The sequence below is a fragment of the Biomphalaria glabrata genome, chromosome 13 (genome assembly GCF_947242115.1).
Source record: "Biomphalaria glabrata chromosome 13, xgBioGlab47.1, whole genome shotgun sequence".
Taxonomy (NCBI): Eukaryota; Metazoa; Mollusca; class Gastropoda; family Planorbidae; genus Biomphalaria; species Biomphalaria glabrata.
Genome location: NC_074723.1, coordinates 15,492,124 through 15,515,474, shown reverse-complemented (window position 1 = coordinate 15,515,474; position 23,351 = coordinate 15,492,124). Strand labels below are relative to the sequence as shown.

The window sequence follows — 23,351 nt, the reverse complement described above, 5'->3', positions numbered from 1 at the left end:
TGGCACAAGATGTCGCAGAAATACCAGTGATACATATTGGAAATCACACACTTACGGTGGTGCAGGAATTCACCTACTTGGGAACGACAATAGCCAGCAACCTAGATTTAGACACTCAGCTGACAAAAAGAATAGGAAAACCTTCTGTAGCAATGGCAAAACTCTCCAAGCGTGTGTGGGAAAATACCAAATTGACTATGGCAACAAAAATACTGGTCTACAATGCCTGCGTTCTGAACACATTTCTTTATGGCAGTGAGATCTGGGCAACTTACATGCGTCAATAACACAGATAAATTAGCTTCCACCTACGGTGCCTGCGACGCATAATGTGCATCTCCTGAAGGGATCATGTCACCAACCAGGAAGTTTTGACACGGGCCAACATGCACAGCATCTATGTTCTACGCTGGCTCGGTCATGTCACTCGCATGCCAGATGGAAGAATCCCTAAAGTCATCCTATACGCTGAGCTTGCAGAGGGAGTCAGACCCAAGGGCCGCCCAAGACTAACCTACAGAGATGTCTGCAAGCGAGACATGATAGTCACGGGCATCGACCAAAGCATGGCCGGTCCTAGCAATTACGAGGCCCTATGCGAAACTGATTGCGCGGGGCCTAGTCTGGGTGGGAATAAGGATAATAAGTGAAAATTGAGATTTTATATTAGGAAATAAATTCGACTTTGAATTTTATTCATTCTGTACTAAGTACAAAATTGCGATCAAGTTTACTTTACGAACCTTGCAACCTATGGCATATTTATATGCCAATGACTATAACAGTAAATAAGGTATTGGAACTTCCTGTTAAGGGGAAAATTCTTCCGATTATTATATTATATATTATTGCATAACGCGCAATGAAAAAAAAACGCAGGGTAGTCTTGTAGTATCATCGACTACACCAGTACACAGGGGCGGATTGGGTGTCAAAATCGGCCCGGGCATTTTCTATTTCTTTCGGCCCATAAATTGTATATTATACGATGGACATTCAATTCTAGGTCTACATGTCCTCAAAATCATTATGTTAATGTATCGCAAGCTGTACACACGATTACAGTGAATATAAATACGTAGTTCAGAGACCCCCTTTTGTAAGAGAATACTATTAAACCAGTGGCGTAGCATCCATGGCGCGAAGGGGTTCAATGAACCCGTGCCCAAGACAAATTAGAGGCCCACACCCGTTGGTGAAACAACCATGGGGTCAGGGCCCCTCTATGCAACATAAGCTCTACCTTACGGCCTCCAAGAAATATTTAATAGTTACATACAATTTCTGGACTTATATGGGGACCCATATTTCAAATAGCTTAAAGCCTTTTGAACTCTAAATACTGCATGACGCGTGGGGGTCTCATATCGCGCCTTGTTCAAAGACTAATGACTAATTGTGGCCTGCCCTACGTACACTGCAATTTTATAAAAAAAAAAATGGTTAAAAAATTAAAAAGTTTCCTTAAAATATCATCAATCTTTATATTACCTTCAAAACATTAACCCGTGTTTTCACCTAGAGTCATTGTAAGGAACTGCTTCCATCAGGTTTATGTAATGTGGTGACGGTGCGTTCGGTTCCCATACTCTTATTCTTTCCTTTGCTTGTACCCTCTGTTACTTAAATCTGTGATAGCATTTTTTTTTCATTTTTCCATTACCATAAATCTAGATTTAGACTTAAAATACCTAGGTATTAAACAAGTAAAAGAAACATCATATTCTGTTTGTTACTTAGAGAAAAAATTAGAGATGTTGACTTTTAACTAGCCTACTTATCGTGACTATATTGGAAAGGAAGTTTATAACAAATAACAGATATAGAAGCGATAATTACATTTATCGTGAAATAGTGAATGACTGTTTAGTCGTCTGGTATGTGCACTGGACAGTCATTCGAATGGTCTCAGGTTTATACCCTGACACAGCATCAAGGTTGTTTATTTTCCAAGCGAATTTGAAAAATAAAAAAAGAAAGAAAAATGATAGGCCTACTAATGACTTAATTTCATCAACAAGCTTGTCAAGCATACCGACAACATGAACGACTGAGAACTGTGGATGGTGAATACAAGGAGCACATTGAAGAAGTTGACAATTACTGGCTGAAAGTAATTCATCGCAATGTTAGTTTTAACTGAAGCATGCAACAACCTTTCATTTAGTGGTCATCGCAAAGAGGTTAGGTGAAACAAGTAACAAAGACAATGTCTTAGCAGTACACACATTCTTAAGAAAAAAAAAGCCTTTACCTCTACCCACAGATTCAAAACGAGATACTGGACCTGTTGGGCAATGCCATTTTAGCACAACACCTAAAGGAGATCCAATCTGTGCCATTTTTCTCTATCATGGTTGACAGCACACACAGAGAATTAAATTTATTAGCATTATTTTCTGAAATTGTTTTGTGAACTTCGTTGACGAACTACAAAAGAAATAGGAACCAGAGAGTCAATTGTAAGTTTTTATATTTGCGAGAACCAGAAGTCTGCAGGATTGAATGAACAAATACTCTTAATAAATAATAAAATATCATGATCTCTCTTCAAATACACACGATGCTTTTTCAATATGAGCGAACAGTACAATAGCCTCAGCTAGGGATTTTGGGGCTCGGGAGGCTTGACCTCTTTAGGGGCCCCATGCGACACCCTGACACTAGATAAAGGCATAATATTTGATATTTAATGTAAAACAAAATTTCTGACACTCATTTGGGAGACCCCTCAATTGGGGGCCAGGGGGGCTTTTCAAATTTGGACCACCTCCCCCACCCTAGCTTTACCACTGAATAACCTCCATGTATTGTTTCAACAAAAGCAGCCATATGCGCATTATGCTCAATTTTTTGCTAAACAGTATTTCAACATAGTATTCTATGATTCTGTCAGCCGTGTTTATGAACTTGCCTTGGGATATCCTTTAGTAAATGTAATGATACATTCAAACTACTGGATTTCTTTGTCACACAAATATTTGTTATATTCGGGGGGGGGGGGGGGGGGAAGGACCCATCAACATATTCTTAAAACGGGCCCACGGGTGCCTTGCTACGCCACTGTATAAAACCTTCAACAATTTAATACGTGCCATAGTGACATACATGCGGTCCTTATCTTATAAATACAGACGTGATTTCAAAAAAGATTATTAATGTGGTCCTACCGGCCCATTTCAGTACCGGCCACCGGGCATTTGCCCGAATGCCCATATAGCCAGTCCGTCCCTGCGCAGTACAGTACACTAGGCCTACATTGGGCTACATGTGTATGTCTAGCTGACCAGGTTGTTGTATTATACTTATCCCTACCCAGACTAGGCCCCGCGCAATCCGTTTCGCATAGGGCCCCGCAATCTCTAGGACCGGCCTTGAGTGCGACCCGCACCACCCGCACATGGCTAGCTACGCCACTGCATTAACGTTTATGTAATAAACATATTCCTTAATACTGATTTTATTAGGGATAAATATTTCTACAATGTTAAAAGAATAAGATCGAACCGTAGGCATACAGTCGGATGATTTTATCTATATAGGTCTAGTTCAAACCCCCCCCCCCCAAAAAAAAAATATAGTTGTGAAAAGTTTAATTAATTTTCTTTAGTTTAGTTTAACTTAAACTATATTATGAAATTCACGATAAGCTTTTAGTTTATTATAACTACTTTATTTTAGTTGAAAACTAGTTTTAGTTTAACTTTTAAAAGTAATTAGTTTAGTTCCCATCACTAAATGAATGACACCAACAAACAACAAATGACAATTTTGTCTATTGTTCAGATTTTAAACAGTGATTCCCAAAATGGTCTACATAGACCCCCAGGGGTTTACGAAGACTTCCAAGGGGTCTATGAAAGTGAAAAAATAAATTCGGGGTCAATGAGATATGACTTCAAAGGGGTCTATGAATGTGAAAAAATAAATTCGGGGTCTATGTGATGTCCACGGGGGTCTAACGATTTATAATTGGTCTCATTTTATTCGTGAATTAATATTTCACATATTATCCCATTATGTAATATATATTTATATATAATTTGAACCTTACGAAATCCTGCTATTCAAATGAAAAATTGTTGTATTCAATTCCAATACATATTTAAATAGCTTAATTTTGTCTTCATGTATATAATTTGTAACAAAAATAAGTGTAGATTGTAGAGCATTGATTATTTAAAATAAGGATTCATTACTTAATATTTGTTTAACGAGCAGTTTAAGTGACTTTTTATGACGATAGGAAGCCATTTAAGCTGGAGGATTACCCTGATAGAAAGATATATGTTTGAACAACTTTCGAACGCTCAAAGATGAATTTCAGAATAGACCCACAAAATCTCTCTTCGACACCATGTAGAGAAGATAATGGTTTGTGAGCTCGTACAATATCTCTTTTACTTATAGCCAAATACGGAAAACACTGTGGGTAAAATATTGATTTTAGCAGCCGTTATAGTAGATTTCATTATTTATTTACAAACCTACATCTGATATTATTAAAAGAATTTCTTTAAGCAACAACACAGTTCAAGGACACATCGGTGGTATGAGTTATAAAATTCAAAGTTTCTTATGTAATTCTTTGCAAACGACATAAACAGTATGGGATCAGCGGCGTCACAGGCTCTGACAGGGTGTAGCGCTGAGTGATGCAAACTACCTAAGGGTTGCTGGCTCTTCATTTTTCCTCAGGGTTGACTGACAAACCTTCTCATTGTTAGGCTATACCTGCAAGGCAATGTATTGAGGTTTGAATTCAGTTTTCCTTCAGCTACGTAGGTAGCAAACCAAGGATATATGCCCCTCCTGCCCAAGGGTACTGGTTTAGGCGCCAGTTACTTGCCTTTGCCACTTCTCCTATTTGTGAAAGAGTTCCCCGACTCCAATACTTGAGCAACCCATAAAATATACCAGAGAAACGGCTCTTTGCAAAAAAAAAAAACAACAATAATAATAATAAAACGTTTCCAACAATACTTAAGTAAAATTAATTAATTAAAATTTAATGTTTGAAGGACTACTTCATAGAACAACAAATTCCTAATCAAACATAATATCCGTGGCAACGGATAATGAGCATGCAAAGAAAAATAATTTTAGTGTGTTTGGTGATGTACGAAATACATATGAATTGTTATTTTAATTGGTTTAAATTTGAATTTTATCAATAAAAACGGCAGATCTCTATAACTTTAAATGTAGCTTTAAATTATATTTTCTCTCTTAGACGAGCTACGGTTAGAAATTGGTTTTTAAAAAATGTTAATGAATATGCAAAACACACACACACACACATACATACATATATATATATATATATATATATATATATATATATATATATATATATATATATATATATATATACAATATATATACAATATATATACAATATATATATATATATATATATATATATATATATATGAGAATTTTAAAAAGCAGCATTTCTCAACCTTCGGCCAAAAACAAAACATCTGGGGCAGCGCTATAAGGTTCCCTAGTGGGGTTCGGGACGAAGCCCCGATGACAAAAGCGTTTTCTTGCATTCTTCATTGCAGAAACGCATTCTCCTGACATCTACATCTTATTATTCATCAATGGACTTCAGGGCGAAGCCCCGATGCCAAAAGCGTTTTCTTGCATTCTTCACTGAAGAAACGCATTCTCCTGACAAGTACAGCTCATTATTCATCAGTGGGGTTCGTTTTCTTCCATACTTCACAGAAGAAAAGCATTCTCCTGACCTAAAGCTCATTATTTATACTATTAAAAAAGGACCTTTTTACAAAAAATGTTGTACTTGAAAAATATTCTAACATGAATTTATAGGCCTTAATACATTGCAAATAAAACCGATTTGTTCCTTGAAAAGATTAAGATTCCCCACATATTTAGATTTTGGCTTTGAGGATCGCCGTCGAAAAAAAAATTATTCGATAAATAATATTCAATAAAATTCAAGTATAAATTGTGAGTTATAGTCCCAAATTTATTTAACTACAAAAATATCACATTGACTATAAAGGTTGGGAAAAGGCGCCTATGAAAAGATTATTTGGGTTTAGAACTCATCTCATTCATGACTCTTATACTGAAAAATTTCGTTTGAATTCTATCTTTTCCAACGCAAACTTATGATAATTATGATAAATTCATGTGAAATTACATAAATTCTGTCTGGAAATTGGAGGGGCGGTAGAGTGAAAACGATTAATCCTCGCTCCTTTAATAATTTCTGCTAAAGATTGGCATTAAAGAATAGGGGTGGGGCGACTCGATATAAGAATTTAATAAATATTATATATATATAAATTATATAAGTGACAGATTTTTTAATTTTGTAATTTCTTAACTATAATACAAAAAGAAAAAGTATTGGTTTCTCCGATGGGGGAAATGCGATTGCGTGTATCGCCCCTCCCACCTGGTACGTACCCTTTTTCATTTAAATTTACTAATGATAAAATGTGAGATTAGTGTGTGGTACGACATAGTATACAATATTGTGGGTTCACATATCAATACGTAGTTTATATTATATAGTTATTCAACTAATTTTGTTCACAAACTATGATTCTCTATAAAAAAAGGACCGCCCCCCCCCAACTCAGTGGGCTAGAGTGGGGAGGGAAGTACATGCAATCGCCCTCCCCCAACCCCACCAAATCGGCCAAGATACCAGAAGGGGAGAGACATAATATAAAATTTATATATTAATTCAACTAATTTTGTTCACAAACTATGATTTCTCCATAAAAGTAGGACCGCCCCCCACTCGAAGGGCTTAGGTGAGAAGCCCCCCCCCCCCCACACACACCAATAGGCAAACAGGGAACAACTTAATGTAAAGATCGGTTAAAGTATCAATAACAAGTTTTAATCATATATTTAATTGATTCTGTTAGCAAGCTGTGATTTCTACAAATAAATTGGACCGCCCCCCCCCAACTCGAAAGTGTATGGGGGGGGGGGGGGGGAGCGGGATTGATACCATCGCCCCCTTCCGACCCCACCAAATCGGCCAACATACTAGAAAGGGGGGGCAAATAATCTAAAAATAGGTTGAAATATAAATAATTAGTATATATTATTAACATAAGTAATAAATTCGTATAAAATTTTGTGAATTCTATATTTATAATATTAAAATTCGTCCGCCTCCCCCCTCCTGGATCCGCCAGTATCTATATTAAATTATAGTTGTATTAAAAGGTATTAGACCTATAATATAGCGGAACACTTTGCTTATTTTTTTAGAGTGATTAATTCACTTGTTGGCCAACTAGTCAATTAATTAACCCAGTAGTTCGTGGACGTCACCTATATATTCAGGCCTCGCGGAACATTAGGGTTCCGCGGATCACAGTCTGGGAAACACTGAAATAAAAAAGTCTGTATCTATAATTAGTATAATAATCTATATAACCTATAACCTCTGAACCTATGGGTTATACAAACATTGAACAACAGCCACTTCAGTGGACTTCACTTCTGTTAGAACTGTATTTTGTAGCATCCAGTAATCTAGGGGGAAAAAAACAACAACTAGATCTATAATCTAGCCTTCACTTCTAGGTCTATAATTGTCTATATAGAAATATAGATAGAATGTCTATATTTAGTATTATTATAGACAATAGATCTAGTCTACTAATTTTCTAAACAGTCTAGTCAAGTCTAGTCATCTAGATTTCTAGATCTAGAATTCTAGATCTACATCTAGTATGATCTAGACATAGATCTATAGCCTATATAATTATAGTATAATATAGGGATCCAGTAGTAGTCACTATATATATATAGTGGACTAGTAGTAGTAGACGTCTAGATCATCTAGATAGAATTAATAGAATATGATCAATATCTGCATCTGGTAATCATGAATGTGAGCGTCAAAAATTAATGATTCACCGAAAATTAAAAAAAAAAAAAAAATTAAATACAATTAATTTTTTAAATGCATTTATCATTTATTGATTGTATTAATTTTTTTTTTTTTTTTAATTTTCGGTGAATGATTAATTAGGAACTTTGACAAAAAATTCAAAATGAAAATATATGAACAGAAGTTATTTTATACTTAGAGTCTAGTTATGTAGAGCTTGCTGAGAGGGTTACAATGATAGTAATGATCTTGATACCACATTTATCTTTCTATGTTATATAGGAGCAAAGTTATGCCGTTTTATGTGTAGAAAAATGGACTATAGAAAATGTCCAAAAAGCTGTGATCGAAAAAATGAATTTTCGTCTTTATCACATCATAACTTAATTTTATAACCATAATAGATAAAAGCTTGAAATTTGGAACACAGCTACCCCATTATATGATTTTTATTTTGAATGTTTCATTTCACATGCAGCTAACATTCATTCACAGCTAATCCAATTGTTTGAAAATCACTTCGATCCTTTTTCTAGACTGCCGTTTGGTAGAAACTTCCACAGCTTTATAATATTTATAAATATAATGTTTATAACACCTTGATAGCATTCTCTCCACTAGGTTGATCAAAGATAAGCTGTTAAACAATGCATAAATCATTTATACTTCATATTATCCACGAGAATTAATATGTCTGGTGCCACATGTCGCTGCATCATGGACTTCATTTAACATCGTCAGGATGGGTCCAAACTTGCCTTAATTAGCTGATTTCCTTTTATATTTTGTGTACCTAAGTATATTACTATAGAGAAAAAAGATTTCTAACACTACTCTATAATAGAAATATTGATTTTAATACTATAGACACTATAGTCATAGATTGTTATGGTAGTTATAATTTTTCAACTTACCCATTTCGAAAAATAGCCTAACTTGGCATCATTTATAGCATGTTAGGGGATATTTTTTTTAATTTTGGAGGACAAAATTTCATTAAAAAATAATGAAATAACAAACTTTAAGCATAAATCTAGGTCTAAATTCAATAAAAAAATTCCAAGCTTGCTTAAAAATTATATTAAATGCAAAATCATTCTTACCTATGACTTTACTGTAAATTTTCTAAATAAACACGACTTTCATTTGTTGACAATGTGGTATCATTCAAAAGCTTAGGAATCCTCCTTTAAGATTAGCACGAGGGTTTTCAAAACATGAAGCAAATGTAAAGACAACAATCAATCAACTAACACCATGGTTTTGGAAGTCTAGCCATGGTGTTTCAAAACTATATATAGCAGCTAGTCTAGCAGTTTATAGGTCAGTAGAGTTGGGATGTCAAAGTACCTACATTAATTTTTGACGCTCACACTCATGATTACCCTATCTATTTATAGATCTACCGGTACTGGTAGATCTTCTAGTAATTAATAAGTAGTATAATATAAGTATAAGACAAGTCTATAAAGTATAGTCATAATAGTCAGTATAGATCTATTATAATTGTCTAGATTCTAGATCTATTAAATATTGGTAAAAATTAGGTACTTTGATAAAAGTTTCAAGTTCAAAATATTGTAATGAAACTAAAAATATAGATCAATAGTCAATAGATCATATTAGATCTAGTTTGATCTTTTTGAAGTTATTTGATTGAATAACCAAGTTTATTAAATGAGATACCTCGTTTATATAATACTTACAAGTTGAAGTTATCTAGAACAGAAGTTATGATGAATTTAGTGCCAAAAATTATGCCTGTATTATGTACTAGAACAAAATTTTGTGACTGAAGAAGGGTAAAAATTAAAATGTTATATCTCTGTATATCGATTTTTAAATGAATTTTTAAATATATTTTGTTTTTCTGTAATCAGTTAAAACTTATTAAAAGAAATATTTTCTTAAATAATTTATTTTATTTATTACACTTTTGTAGCCAATTCATTTTTCTTGAAAATAAAATTAAATATGTGCTACCGACACCGTCTAGCCAGTAGTGACCTTGTGACCTGATTACTGTAGCGATAGACAGCGCAGTGCTGCCACTTGCGTAACATTCTTCAAAAGGGTCCTTTGATGGCAAGTTTTACCAAATATGTTAGGTTCTGTAATAAAATAAAAAAAGTAAGGTTAGTTGTTGTAAATTTTGTTTGTCACCAGAAAAATCATTTTTTTCGACAAAATAATATGCACTGAGAGAGTTAATAGGCCTATTACTGCAGCTTTTATGTTGTTGTTTATTTCTCTATTAAATGTAATATATAGGCCTATTATATATTTAATTATAGCCAAACCACTGTTATATATATAATTTTTGTTTAGTGGATTTTGCTTCATGAACTTACTAATCGATCTAGTCATTCTAAATGACTAAGATTGTTCTGGATGGAAATAAATAGTTTAGACTCTTTGAGAGAAGGTTATGTTATTGGTTTATCCACTTTCATGTTGTTGTTTTTTTCCTCCTAAAGTAAGAATCAAGTAAAATGGCATACAGTGCATCAAGCAATATTTTGTTTTCAAGACTACTTGCTTATTCTGTACACCATCTAAGAACTTGTCAGTTTAGTCAAACAGTACTTGTTCATAAGTCATCACTACTGTCTACATCAAACCCTTCTTTAAACACCTCTGGCATTGCCTTCAGGTCACTTAATCTATTCACCAAACACAAGAAGAAGCTTCAAAAAGAATGCACATTTCTTTTGAGACATTATTCTGATGTTCCTTTAACAAGCGTGAAACATCCAGATATGAAAAGAGGGTCTTTTGCTGTATTGTCAAATGAAGACATTGCTTTTTTTAAGAAGTTACTACCAGGTCGTGTTATTACAGATGAAAGTGAACTTCTACCATACAACACAGACTGGTTGAAAACTGTCAGAGGTAATATTAACTCTTTGGACCCTCGCAGTGCCCTGCCCTTACTTTCCTATGCCCCCCTAGGTTCCTGGGGAAAATTAAGCTTTATACAAGCATGATTAAAAACAAACTAATGGTATTAAAACTTTTAAATGAGCTATTTTATTTTGAAAGAAAATTATTAGAATCTTTATCTCCTATATATATATTTTCTTGGTATGCCAGTCTTATCAACATGTAGATCCCTCATTCCTTCAATGAATCTGGTGCTGGTATAGATGTAGATCTAGTGTTTTTATTTACTGTAACTGTACCGTTGAGTTGAGTTGATTTCCATTTCCCTATCATTAGTATCATTGTAATCATTTTTTAGATCTATATAGTTAATTTCTTAGAATCATTGAGGATAGTTTCCTGCTTCATGCACAATTTATTTATTTGGATTATACTAGAGTACCTAAATCAATAAAGTGTTTTTTCATTTTGTAATTCAATTTACCATTTAAAAACACAAAACTCATGGGTTCGAGATTATTGTCATTTACCATAAGTCAAATAAATAGTCCTATGTGACTAGTTTTTTTTGTTTGGATTTTTAATTACGGACATTAGACATTAGGTTTAAGGTAAGGTGGGTGAGACCAATATGTTGGGCTGGTGGGGCGTAGAATTTTTATGAGTAGGGCTGGCGGGTTCAAAAGGTTAATTTGGTATAATTAGTTATATATATATATGTGCTTTCCATAATGTATACAATATTAGGCTGATTAATATTATATAATATGTTATATATTAGCCTATAAAATATTAATTTAGGTTTTAAAAAGAAAAACTCTTTCATTCAATTAAAACAATTTTGTTGATAATTGAATTAAACAAAAACTAAACATTATATTGTTTATATTGTTTCTATATATAGAAATCAGCTTTTTCGGGCTATCTTAAATAACAACTCTTTTTTTTTAAATTAACTATTCTGTTACTATTAATTAACTATTCTGTTCCTTAAAAAAAAATAAAGTTGAAATGAATTCCAATAATCCATTCTGATACTTCAAAAAATTGAGATGGCCTCATAAATGATCCCAAAACGGCTTTCAGACATTTTTGGTCTTGCAAGTTTTGTTATTGTATTGTCTGATTCAGATGTTAAAGCCTGTGAGGAAATGTTGATTATTATAAATTATGCTAATTTAAGATTGTTTTAAATAATATAGTTAAAAACACATTTCTGTATCTTCCAAAACTTACTTTTAGTGGGTGATAATATATTATGTTTAAAATAACTTTTATTTAGAGATAGTTTATATTTTAAATATAAAATTTAGAGTAGAAATTTCTCTCAAGGATTTGAACCTAGACCTTCTTATAAACAGCTTTACATTTAATCCTTTCCTCACCACATTATATTTGATGGCCCAATCCTCTTCATGACTTGTGGTGTAGAAATATCAACAAATGTAGCATGCATAAGCTATGAATTCTGATTTCCAATTGAAGTTTCAGACTTTCATTATATATATATTGTAGGTGAGAAGGATAAAGTCAAATCATTGAAATGATGATATTTATTAAAATTGTTTATATTTTCTGTTGCATTATTATGAACAAATTTGCAATATAAGTTTTAGTGTAATTGGTTTAAAACTTAGAAAGTACTTGTTCTTTAATACCTGTTATGATTATTTCAGGAGCAAGCAAGGTTGTATTAAGACCAAAGACGACCCAAGAAGTCTCAGATATTGTAAAATACTGCTATGATCATAATCTTGCTGTGTGTCCACAGGGAGGGAATACAGGGCTTGTTGGAGGAAGTGTTCCTGTTTTTGATGAAGTGGTAATCACAACTCAACTCATGAATCAGATTATAAGCTTGGACCAGGTTTCTGGTAAGACACTTTAACCAAAATAGCATCACTATTAGAAATACAAATTTTGCTGGAGGATATCATGTATTATATTAGGAATACATCCTTAAATCAAACTTTTATTTGAATCTTACAAGTAACATATAATTTTTTTTTCAAAGTACCAATTATTGTCATTTTGTTGTTTAAATTTTTCAAGGCACTCTTTTAATGTTTTAGTCCATGAACAATGTATAAGAAAATTTGGTTGGTTGGTGATTGTGACATGCATTTGTTTATTTAAATTGACATTTTTTTCTTATTTTGTTTTATATCACACATGCTGCTGATGTAAAAGGATCAGGCAAACTATCTAACAACAGGCTTACTTTAAATGTTTCTAATAGAAGAGTTCAATAAATTTGAAGTGTAGTGTGGGGTGCTCTTTCATAGCAATCCCCATCTTTATGTAACATCTCCAGAGCAGGGCACACTTCTCCAGAGTACCCCAAGACACACGACCAATAAATAACGGAAAAAATATATAAAGTTCACGAGCTCTAAGCCAGTGTTTCTCAAACTGTGTGCCGCGGCACACTAGTGTGCCGCCGAAATTCGCAGGTGTGATACTGGAGTTTTCAGAACGCCACACATGCAGCATTACACAGGCCTGCCTACTATTAAATTTTTATTTTACGTTGCGATGACATCCCCACTTGCAACGACCAGTAATAGTAGTGGATCGCTCCATATTGTTGGAAAGGGGTGTTAGCTTTCAGGTTATGGAATTTTCCACTATACATATATTATTATAATGACTCAAATGTAGGAGACATTAGCTGATGCACAGCAGTTCTTGAATTGTTAACAATAATAATAAATTATCAATAAACATTATTCATTGTTATCCATGGAGAAATACGTTAGCAAGAATGAAATTTCGAAAACGTTAAATGAAAAGCAAGGAACCAAACAAAGGTACAAAGAAGATTACATCGGATATGGTTTTATATCTTCTGGACCTGAAGATGCTCCATTGCCTTTCTGTATGATCTGCAATGTATTTCTATCAAATGAGGTGCTTGTTCCAAGCAATTGAAGAGACACTTGGAAACAAAGCATCCAGCTGTAAAAGCGCAACCGAAGGAATACTTCGAAAACATCTGGGCTCAACAAAATAAACAAGCTAAGAAACTTATGAACTAACTAAAGCTGCCAGAAAAGGGATTGATTGCAAGTTATAAGGTTGCTCAGTTATTAGCAAAACACAAGAAAGCACACCCAGAGGCTGAATCAGTCATTGCACCAGCTTTAGCCATAGTTGTTGAAACTATCCTTGGACCCGATGCCGCCGAAAAAGTTAAAAAAGTTCCTTTGTCAAATGATACTATCTCGCGCAGAATTGAAGACTTATCGTCAGATTTACAAGATCAAGTCTGCGAGCACTTCGACGTGACTTACGATGAACTGTCTCTGCTGAGGTCTCTTCAAGTTGATGAATCCACTGATGTTAGCGGCAAAGTACAGCTGCTAACTTTTATTCGGTTCATAAAGAATGAAAAATGTGTCAACGAATTCTTATTTTGCAAAGACTTACAAACTACAACCAAAGGTGAAGATTTTTCAAAGCGGTGAACGAAAAAATTTTGCTATTCAAACTACAGTGGAAAAACTGTGTCAGCTTTTGCACCGATGGTTGTTCTTCCATGCAGGGAAATAGAAAGGGATTCGTCACTCTTGTGCATCAAGAAAATCCAAATGTATTAGTTGTTTACTACATGATCCTCAGAGAAGCCCTAGTCTTCAAATCTTTGCCGAAAGATTTGATGTCTGTTCTGGATCAAGTGATTGAAGTTGTAAACTTCATTAAATCTCGACCGCTTGCATCCCAACTTTTCTCAGAGCTTAGTGAAGCAATGGATTCAGATTACAAATGTCTCCTGTATGATTCTGTATCACACTAACGTTTGTTGGCTCTCCAGGGGAAAAGTGTTAAAGCGTGTCATCCAACTCAAGGCTGAGCTGATTTCATTCTTGGAGGCTGAAAAAAAAAAACTTTGGATTTTTTGTTCATGACGAGATCTGGTGGGTTAAGGTGACATTTTTCTCTGATTTATTTGACAAATTAAATTCATTGAATTTAAGTCTTAAAGGACCATCGAAAACCATCATCACTGCATCCTCAAAACTGAAGTCATTTGGTAAAAATTGTCTTTGTGGCAAAGTAAGTCAAAAGGAGTCTTCTACTGTTTTGCTACTTACAATGAATGTGCTTCAAATAAAGAAATCACCCCCGAAATTCTGGACACTTTGAGACACCTGCAGTCAGCATTGCAGCATTTCTTTCAAACAGTTGGAAGTAATGAGTATGGATGGGTCAGCTATCCATTCAGAAATAATTAAGCTACAAATCTTACAACTGAAGAAGAAGAGAGGCTCATTGATTTAAAAAAAAAACGATGCAGTTCTTAAGTCAAGTTTTGCAGAGAAAAGCCTGGATGTATTTTGGATTTCAATCAACAAGTTATATCCTGCAATCAGTTTAAAAGCAATCAAAATAATTCTTCCACTTGCATCTTCATGGTTTTGTGAGTTTGGACTTTTAGCACTGACTGAAATCAAGTCTAAGAAAAGAGAGACTTCTTACAATAGACGATGAAATGCGAGTTTGTTTGTTGACTTTGGAGCCTCGATTAGATCGCATTTGCTCTCAAAAACAGGCACACCCTTCACATTAAATGTAATACTTAAAAACAGGTAAAATCTTTTTTTTCTTTTTATTATAAAACAACGGTTGCTCTTCGTGGTGTGCCGCAAAATTTTTGTAGTTTTTTTACTGTGCCGGCAGACAAAAAAGTTTGAGAAACACTGCTCTAAGCACAAGTTGCAAGACCTTATATAAACTTCTTATGGGGAATCACTCCTGTGTTTACAATAGCTCAAAAATAGTTAACTCCACATTATGTCACACTAATGTTTGAGAAACAAAAAAAAAAAAAATGTAATCTAAATTGCTGATGTTTTTGAATTGTTAGTCATCCTATGATCTCATTTCTTAGCTTTATAGTATCCTGTTCTATATCCAGTTGCTGCTCTTTTATTAAGAAATAATAATGATCTTTATTTGTCTAACAATTTGTGCATTACACCAAACAAAAACATTACAACTATAGAAAACCAAAATATACATATAAAAAATTGCAGTCACGTTTTGTCCTATCTTTTGTTAGGGTATCTAAACCTGTCTGTTGTGGACATTTTTGCAGTCTATACCTTCACCTTTGCTGCAGTAAAAAGGGAGGCAGGTTCTAAAGAATGAGGAGATAAAGGGGGAAAGAAGGGGAAAAAAATTATTTTAGATGATTGACTTTTCCATTGGGCATGCAAATGTAAAATACTAATGTCAGCATTATCTTCCTACTTATTCTATTGGATATTTCAATTCAGTCTTCTGAAAATAATAATCTAAAATAAGAATTTTCTAACATTCAAGCATCTTAGAAAAATCATTGTATTTTCATAGATTTCTTTTTTTCTGTTCAAGGAATCTTAGTTTGTCAATCTGGGTGCATACTTGAAGCTCTGGACCACTACTTAAGTAACTATGAGCTGACTATGCCCTTAGATTTAGGTGCCAAAGGAAGCTGCCAAATAGGAGGTAATGTCTCCACTAATGCTGGAGGAATTCGTTTGCTGCGCTATGGCTCACTTCATGGGAATGTTCTTGGATTAGAAGTTGTAGGTTGTTGTTTGTTTTTTTCATCCCCACTTCAATTTGTTCATTGCAGATTCATACATCATATGGAAAATTAGTTTACATTTTTACTCATTGTAAATACATTTCTTTATTACTATAAGCGTGACTTTAAAAAAAGCATAATGTAACAAGAGCTAAAAAAAAATATGTGTTATGTAATTGAATGGCACACTAATTTGTTACATGTGTTAATCCTACATTTTCTTGGCTAATTAAGACAATTTTTTATTCCATACTGGAAAGTTGGATTTATTTAGAAGAACAGGAGAATCAGATGGAGAATCAGATGGTATAATATGAATGCAGACATGTTATAGAAGAGAAAAACAATGTTCGGATAATAATGCTACAGAGAGAGACAAGAAACACCAGACAGCTATACATTAAAACAAGAAGAAGGGTCACAAAAGCTGTCAGAAAGAAAAAACGGGAATGAAATAATCCAAGATCACTCATATTTAGGACTTAGCAAGAGAGGGCGATGTGCGAGGAATGTACATGAAGATTAATGATAAAAGAATGGATTTCAAGCTAGATTGCAAGTTTGAGAACAAAGATAGTCAGCTCATCACAGAAAGCAGCAGGGTAATTGAGAAATAGCTGAATTATTTGAGGGGTTCCTAAATTCAACTGAAGATTGGAGACTAAGGAGTTCTAGTGCTTCCCTTTCTGTTCTTTGGCTATCAGAGAGCTCTCCAGTTGCAATGAATTTTTCTAGTTTTTCTCCATCGGGCCATTCGATTAGTATTCCAGCTCCTCGATTTATGGTGGCTTTATGGGATGAGCCATCCGTGTAAACTCTGATCCACAGATTGATAGGATAATGAGTTTGTAGAAAATAGTTCACTATTTCCTCGAGCTCTGTTTTAATGTAGTCAGATATTTTTGTTATATTTTCAATATAGTCTCATAGTAGGAAGAGAGATTTTGTCCCAGGGTAGAGATTCATTATGATGTATCGTGGATTCCAGAGTTACTTTCTCAAGATGGTATTTCTCTCTTAGGTTTAGAAGTTCTTGTATGAAATTGATCCTTTTGAGACGGTTTTTAATGCCAGTTTTGTAGATTTTTGTTTTGTGGGAGCTACCAACTTCTACCAAACACGTCCCCAGGTGGCTAATAGGGGAAGGACCCTTAGAATACAAGGGTTACCTGTGAATACCAAATAAACAGCCATGGACCAACTGGTCATGGAGGATGAGGTGGAGTATTCCAGTGGTTAGAATATTTACTAAAAACATCTCAGAAATCCAGGGAAATTATTGCAAAAAGCAAGTATAGGGCGGTCTAACTATAAACCCGTGTAGATGAAGCTCGTTAGCTACAGATAGCAGTTCATCTAGGAGAGAAAACTCCAGAAATTACTACCTGCTGCCTTGCAGATGATCTTGGGTGATCAATGGCTATGGGAGCACACCCAAAAAGAAAAAGCTGGCTGAAGTCGGAGTCAATGGGCCTCCTGGTGCATACACAGACTGATATGAAGAGTTTGGGAAGAAGTAGTAATTCCAACAGAATGGAAAACAGCATTTATAACCCCAATACACTAAAAAAGGTTCCAAACAAAAATGTTGTAATTACAGAGAAATATCTGTCTTGAATGTATCGTATAAGATCCTAACTAAGCCTACTACTAAAAGACTTGGAAAATATGCAGAAGAATCATATGTAACTACCAATGGAAAGACACTGGGTTTTATGAATTGTTATTCAAAACAAATAAATTTACCAAAACAAATATATTTACCAAAGTAAATATATTTCTTGATCAAAACAAATATATTTACCAAAACAAATATATTTACCAAAGTAAAAATATTTATTTATCAAAACAATTATATTTACTAAAAGAATTATATTTACTAAAAGAATATATTTACCAAAACAAATATGTTGATCAAAACAAATACATTTACATATGTAGATTACATTGACACGAGATTCAGATAAAGTAAAAAAAAAAAAAAATTAATTAATACCAAATTTCAGGCAAAAGAAAAGTTAAATTTTGGAACCCTAATCTTAATCTATTTTTCTTTTTTTTTTCTTTTTAATCTGTAGAACTTTCTATTAATGTGTAATTTTTTTTTTATTAGGTTCTTCCGAATGGTGAAATAGTCGATTGCCTTACAACTCTCAGGAAAGATAACACTGGATATGATTTAAAGCAACTTTTTATTGGGGCAGAGGGTACATTGGGCATAATCACTGCTGTCTCTATCTTATGCCCACCTCAACCTAAATCTGTCAGTGTAGCATTGCTTGGTGAGTCCATAGTCCAGGCAAACAAAAAGCATTTTAATTTTGAACAAGGATCATGATTTTCATTACATTTTCAATATAAAAAAATATAATAATAAGATTTATTTTTTCAACAAAAAATTTACATGTGAAGCAATAATGTGAAGCAAGGTTGCAAGGAAACAATTAAAATCACAGATTATTGTATTGACATTTGATTCTGTTTCAGGTTGTGAAACATTTGATTCAATTCTTCAAGTCTTCAAATCCTCTAAGCTATACTTAGGAGAAATTTTGTCTGCATTTGAATTTATGGATTCACAGTCAATGATTCTGGTGAAGGAAAATTTGAAGTTGAACAGTCCACTTGTTGACTACCCATTTTATGCCCTTGTTGAGTGTTCTGGTTCTAATGCTCACCATGATGAGGAGAAACTTATGAGCCTCTTACATGCAGTGCTTGACAAAGGAGAGGCTTTAGATGGTTGCATTGTTACAGACTCTGCTAAAATAAAGGTATTTTTTTTTATGTGTAAAAACACAAAAGGACAATAAGTTTTAGTATGTTATTATCCATACTTTTAGTTTATTTGAATTATTGTTCTTCATCTTCTGCATTCCATCTGTACTACCAGTATTTCAAGAGTTTAAAGAACTAGATCTAGTCCTTTGTCTCAGTAATGGCAGTTTCTTGACAGCAATATCAAGGACATTTCATTAGGACATATGTCACTACTTATGATATCCTCCAAAGCATCCAGCTGTGATATGTCACTACTTATGATATCTTCCAAAGCATCCAGCTGTGATATGTCACTACTTATGATATCTTCCAAAGCATCCAGCTGTGATATGTCACTACTTATTTCTTCCAAAGCATCCAGCTGTGATATGTCACTACTTATGATATCTTCCAAAGCATCCAGCTGTGATATGTCACTACTTATGATATCTTCCAAAGCATCCAGCTGTGATATGTCACTACTTATGATATCTTCCAAAGCATCCAGCTGTGATATGTCACTACTTATGATATCTTCCAAAGCATCCAGCTGTGATGTCACTACTTATGATTTCTTCCAAAGCATCCAGCTGTGATATGTCACTACTTATGATATCTTCCAAAGCATCCAGCTGTGATATGTCACTACTTATGATATCTTCCAAAGCATCCAGCTGTGATATGTCACTACTTATGATTTCTTCCAAAGCATCCAGCTGTGATATGTCACTACTTATTTCTTCCAAAGCATCCAGCTGTGATATGTCACTACTTATGATATCTTCCAAAGCATCCAGCTGTGATATGTCACTACTTATGATATCTTCCAAAGCATCCAGCTGTGATATGTCACTACTTATGATATCTTCCAAAGCATCCAGCTGTGATATGTCACTACTTATGATATCTTCCAAAGCATCCAGCTGTGATGTCACTACTTATGATTTCTTCCAAAGCATCCAGCTGTGATATGTCACTACTTATGATATCTTCCAAAGCATCCAGCTGTGATATGTCACTACTTATGATATCTTCCAAAGCATCCAGCTGTGATATGTCACTACTTATGATTTCTTCCAAAGCATCCAGCTGTGATATGTCACTACTTATAATATCTTTCAAAGCATCCAGCTGTGATATGTCACTACTTATGATTTCTTCCAAAGCATCCAACTTTGTCCTTTTTACAAGATAATTGTTCTTAAAATCAAAATTACATCTTTGAAATTGTATTATGTGATAAAAAAGTATGGGAATGTAGATAAACCTCTACAGTTTTAATTTTTATTTTAATTGTTTTTATGATTTTATCTTAAAAAACATCCTGATGTGTCCTGTTAGCAATATGAAGTTGTATCTTGTGATCAAATAGTGAGGAATGTTTCAAAACACACATACTAAGCTCATTTAAATCACTTTGCATTTTTATATTGCTATATTATATCTTCATGTGAAACCAGTATTGCTGGTAGTTAAATGTAATGTGTTAATTAAGATATTTTTTAAAATCCCATTTTTCTCACTGTTATGACATTGGGTGCCTTACATGCTTCTCCTCATTGGTTGATAGAAATGGAAATAAAATGTGTGTTTGTTTCAGAATATATGGAGTCTTAGAGAAAGATGTGCTGAGGCCTTGATGTATGATGGTTACTGCTACAAATATGATGTATCACTGCCCTTGTCAGCATTTTATCAGCTGGTTTTAGACATGAGAGACAGATTAGGAGCCAATGCCACTCGAGTTGTAGCCTATGGGCATGTTGGGGATGGTATGTCATTTCCTGTGGTGAATTAAAGCTTAAAATTAGTAATTAGAAGCAAATAAAAAATAGGATGGATATTGAATTTTAAAGATGTCATGATAATTAAAATGTTCATTTTATTTTTTAAATCATTATTGATTCAAGAGTACGTTAGTTTTTAGTATAGTAAGAAAGGCCTATAAAGCTCCTGTGTTTGTGGTTAATTTGGCCTCACTATGATTGCTAAAAGATTTATTTTCTGGTGGGGAGGGGGTAATTGATTACCAGAGACAAACTTGAATCTGTTTTAGTGTTCTCATTTTATGATTTGATCATTTAGTTGAAATCTTAGGGGGGACAGCATGATTAAGTCCTTCACCTATCCCTTAGTCTGTGGAACTGTTGGGGGCATCACACAAGATCTGTTGACTGTCTTTTTCCATAGAATTTCTTTCAATGACAGGTCTGTTCATTCTTTTATGTCTTCAGATTGCTTTCTCTATCTGCCTCTTTCTTCTTTTGTTCTAAAAACTAGCTAAATTGTTTTATTTGGTCATTTTACATCAAAAAGATAATAATGAGTACCAAGACTCTACTTTCCTTTGTGTCTGGAAATTAGATCAATAGTTAAATTAACATCCTTAAGCTCCGCAAGCATAAAAAAATTTAATAAAATAAGAAAAACTTTAGAAAATAAAAACAAAAAAAATGGTTACATAAACTTGCTGATAATAGAGACATCTAGAAGAAAAAAGAATCATTAAAATTTCACATTATGAATAATTCAATTACATCTCTTTGGGCATAAGTTAGAAGTTGTTATAGGTCTTTACTTCTGAGTGGAAGATGTTTTCTGGGGAGTTCAACATACATTTTTTATAGTTAGAAGTTATCTTGTCAGGATATGTGAAACATTTTTTCTGAATCAAATCAAGTTCCCCTGAGTATATTTATTTTTCTATAGCTTCCTCTTCCTCCTTTTGACTATAATGCATGTAGAAGAGGCTGTTCGTCTTCATAATGATAATTCCCTTATTTTATAGCCAGATAATGAGATACCAATACAATTGCTTAAAACTGATTTCCACAAAAAAAAAGTTAGTAAAAAATAAATCTAAGTGTGCTTTTAGAATTTATTTTTGTGGTGAGTGAATCTTTTCTGCTAACCTACTTTAGAAATATGTTTCCATGTCTATGTTGAAAGCTACAGTTTATTTGCCTTTATTTGGGTGCAAGAAGAGAGCCACTCTTCACCAGATTCATATATGTTGATCAATAAAAAATTGTAGATGGCGTCTCTTGACTTTATGACTGTTCACTAATTATTACTTGTTATCCCTCAGGTAACCTGCATTTGAACATCACTAGTAGACAGTACAGTAAAACAACTTTTGACTTGATTGAACCCTTTGTCTTTGAATGGGTGGCCAAGTATCGAGGCAGCATCAGTGCAGAGCATGGCCTGGGCCTGAAGAAGAGAGAATACATTCACCACAGCAAAACACCATCAGCAGTCGCTCTGATGGCAGCAGTGAAAAAAACTATTGATCCAAAGGGAATAATGAATCCATACAAAGTTTTACCAGAATCAATTTTAAGATAGAAGCTTTGAATTTTTGGAAACAATTAGGTTAACAATTACCACATATTGGGTATTTGTTTAAATTTTTCTTAATTTCTATGCAGATTTTATTTATTTTATATTTTATAGAGTGGTACTATAGGAGTATAGTACATAAGCTTTTAAAAAGTCTACATCTTCACTCAATTTAATTTTACTTTCTACACCGGACTTTTGGTTTTGTTATTAATGCACGTTATCAATGCAAAAAAGTTATTGGAGGATATGTATGAGAAGGATGGACAGCGGAAGAAGAAATACAGCTATTTCTGGCACCAACATCTTGAGCTAGAAACTTGACCCACTTATTATTTTTTCTTATCAAGACATAGATTCAAGGCAAATATCAAAGAGTTAAGCTATCCAATTAAGTTATCCAAATTTTTTATGCTTGCCAACTTTTTTTTTTTTTGCAAAAATCAGCACTTTTTTTTAATGAGTATGTTAGCAGCTTCCATAAAATTATTGATGTTATTAAATTAACCCACTTAAATTCATGTTGCTGCTGTTATGTTCTACAATGTAAATATACTGATGGCAGTTTATGAGTTTCAATGATTTTCAGCATCTCTGAATTGTTGAATTAATTTGATAATTTTTTTTTGTGATTCTATTTTTTGTTGGTGTAGTTCTGCCTGTCTTGCAATGTTGATGAAGTTGTACATAAATTTATTAAAATCTAACTCTTTTTAATATCATTAAATAATTTTTGTTTAAACCATTTTGTGTTTGAAAATGTTTATAGTTTATTTGTTGTAAAGCAAGGTGGTGTTTTTTTTTGGAAAATTCATTTTGCATTGGTATTTACACAATGTACTTTTGTGGAGTTGATTTATCTAGCATTTTTAATCGGTTGAGTAGGTATTGTCCTGAATA

At 33.6% G+C, this 23,351-nt stretch overlaps 1 protein-coding gene across 8 annotated transcripts; it reads left to right on the top strand.

Annotated features, from left to right (window-relative positions):
• The first annotated feature begins 7,431 nt into the window (after nucleotides 1-7,431).
• On the top strand, nucleotides 7,432-22,884 carry LOC106057460 (D-2-hydroxyglutarate dehydrogenase, mitochondrial-like). 8 transcript variants are annotated; one of them, XM_056008860.1, is made up of 9 exons: nucleotides 7,454-7,584; nucleotides 9,837-10,029; nucleotides 10,372-10,786; nucleotides 12,454-12,651; nucleotides 16,154-16,347; nucleotides 18,463-18,631; nucleotides 18,837-19,123; nucleotides 20,710-20,881; nucleotides 22,198-22,884. In XM_056008860.1, exons 3-9 carry the CDS (start codon nucleotides 10,387-10,389, stop codon nucleotides 22,455-22,457), a joined length of 1,680 nt encoding a protein of 559 aa, XP_055864835.1. In that variant the 5' UTR covers nucleotides 7,454-7,584; nucleotides 9,837-10,029; nucleotides 10,372-10,386; the 3' UTR covers nucleotides 22,458-22,884. The 8 variants fall into 8 exon arrangements, with proteins under 8 accessions (XP_055864834.1, XP_055864835.1, XP_055864836.1 ...); XM_056008861.1 differs by lacking the exon at nucleotides 9,837-10,029 and adding an exon at nucleotides 9,604-9,696 and having other exon boundaries at nucleotides 7,456-7,584; XM_056008859.1 differs by lacking the exon at nucleotides 9,837-10,029 and having other exon boundaries at nucleotides 7,432-7,584.
• Nucleotides 22,885-23,351: the final 467 nt, after the last annotated feature.

What these genes read in the sequence shown, in the direction of transcription:
- LOC106057460 (XM_056008859.1), top strand. Translation starts at nt 10,387, where the DNA reads ATGGCATACAGTGCATCAAGCAATATTTTGTTTTCAAGACTACTTGCT. An exon ending in CTGGTTGAAAACTGTCAGAG is followed by an intron (nt 10,787 to 12,453) that starts GTAATATTAACT and finishes TGATTATTTCAG; the next exon opens with GAGCAAGCAAGGTTGTATTA. An exon ending in ATGTTCTTGGATTAGAAGTT is followed by an intron (nt 16,348 to 18,462) that starts GTAGGTTGTTGT and finishes TTTTTTTATTAG; the next exon opens with GTTCTTCCGAATGGTGAAAT.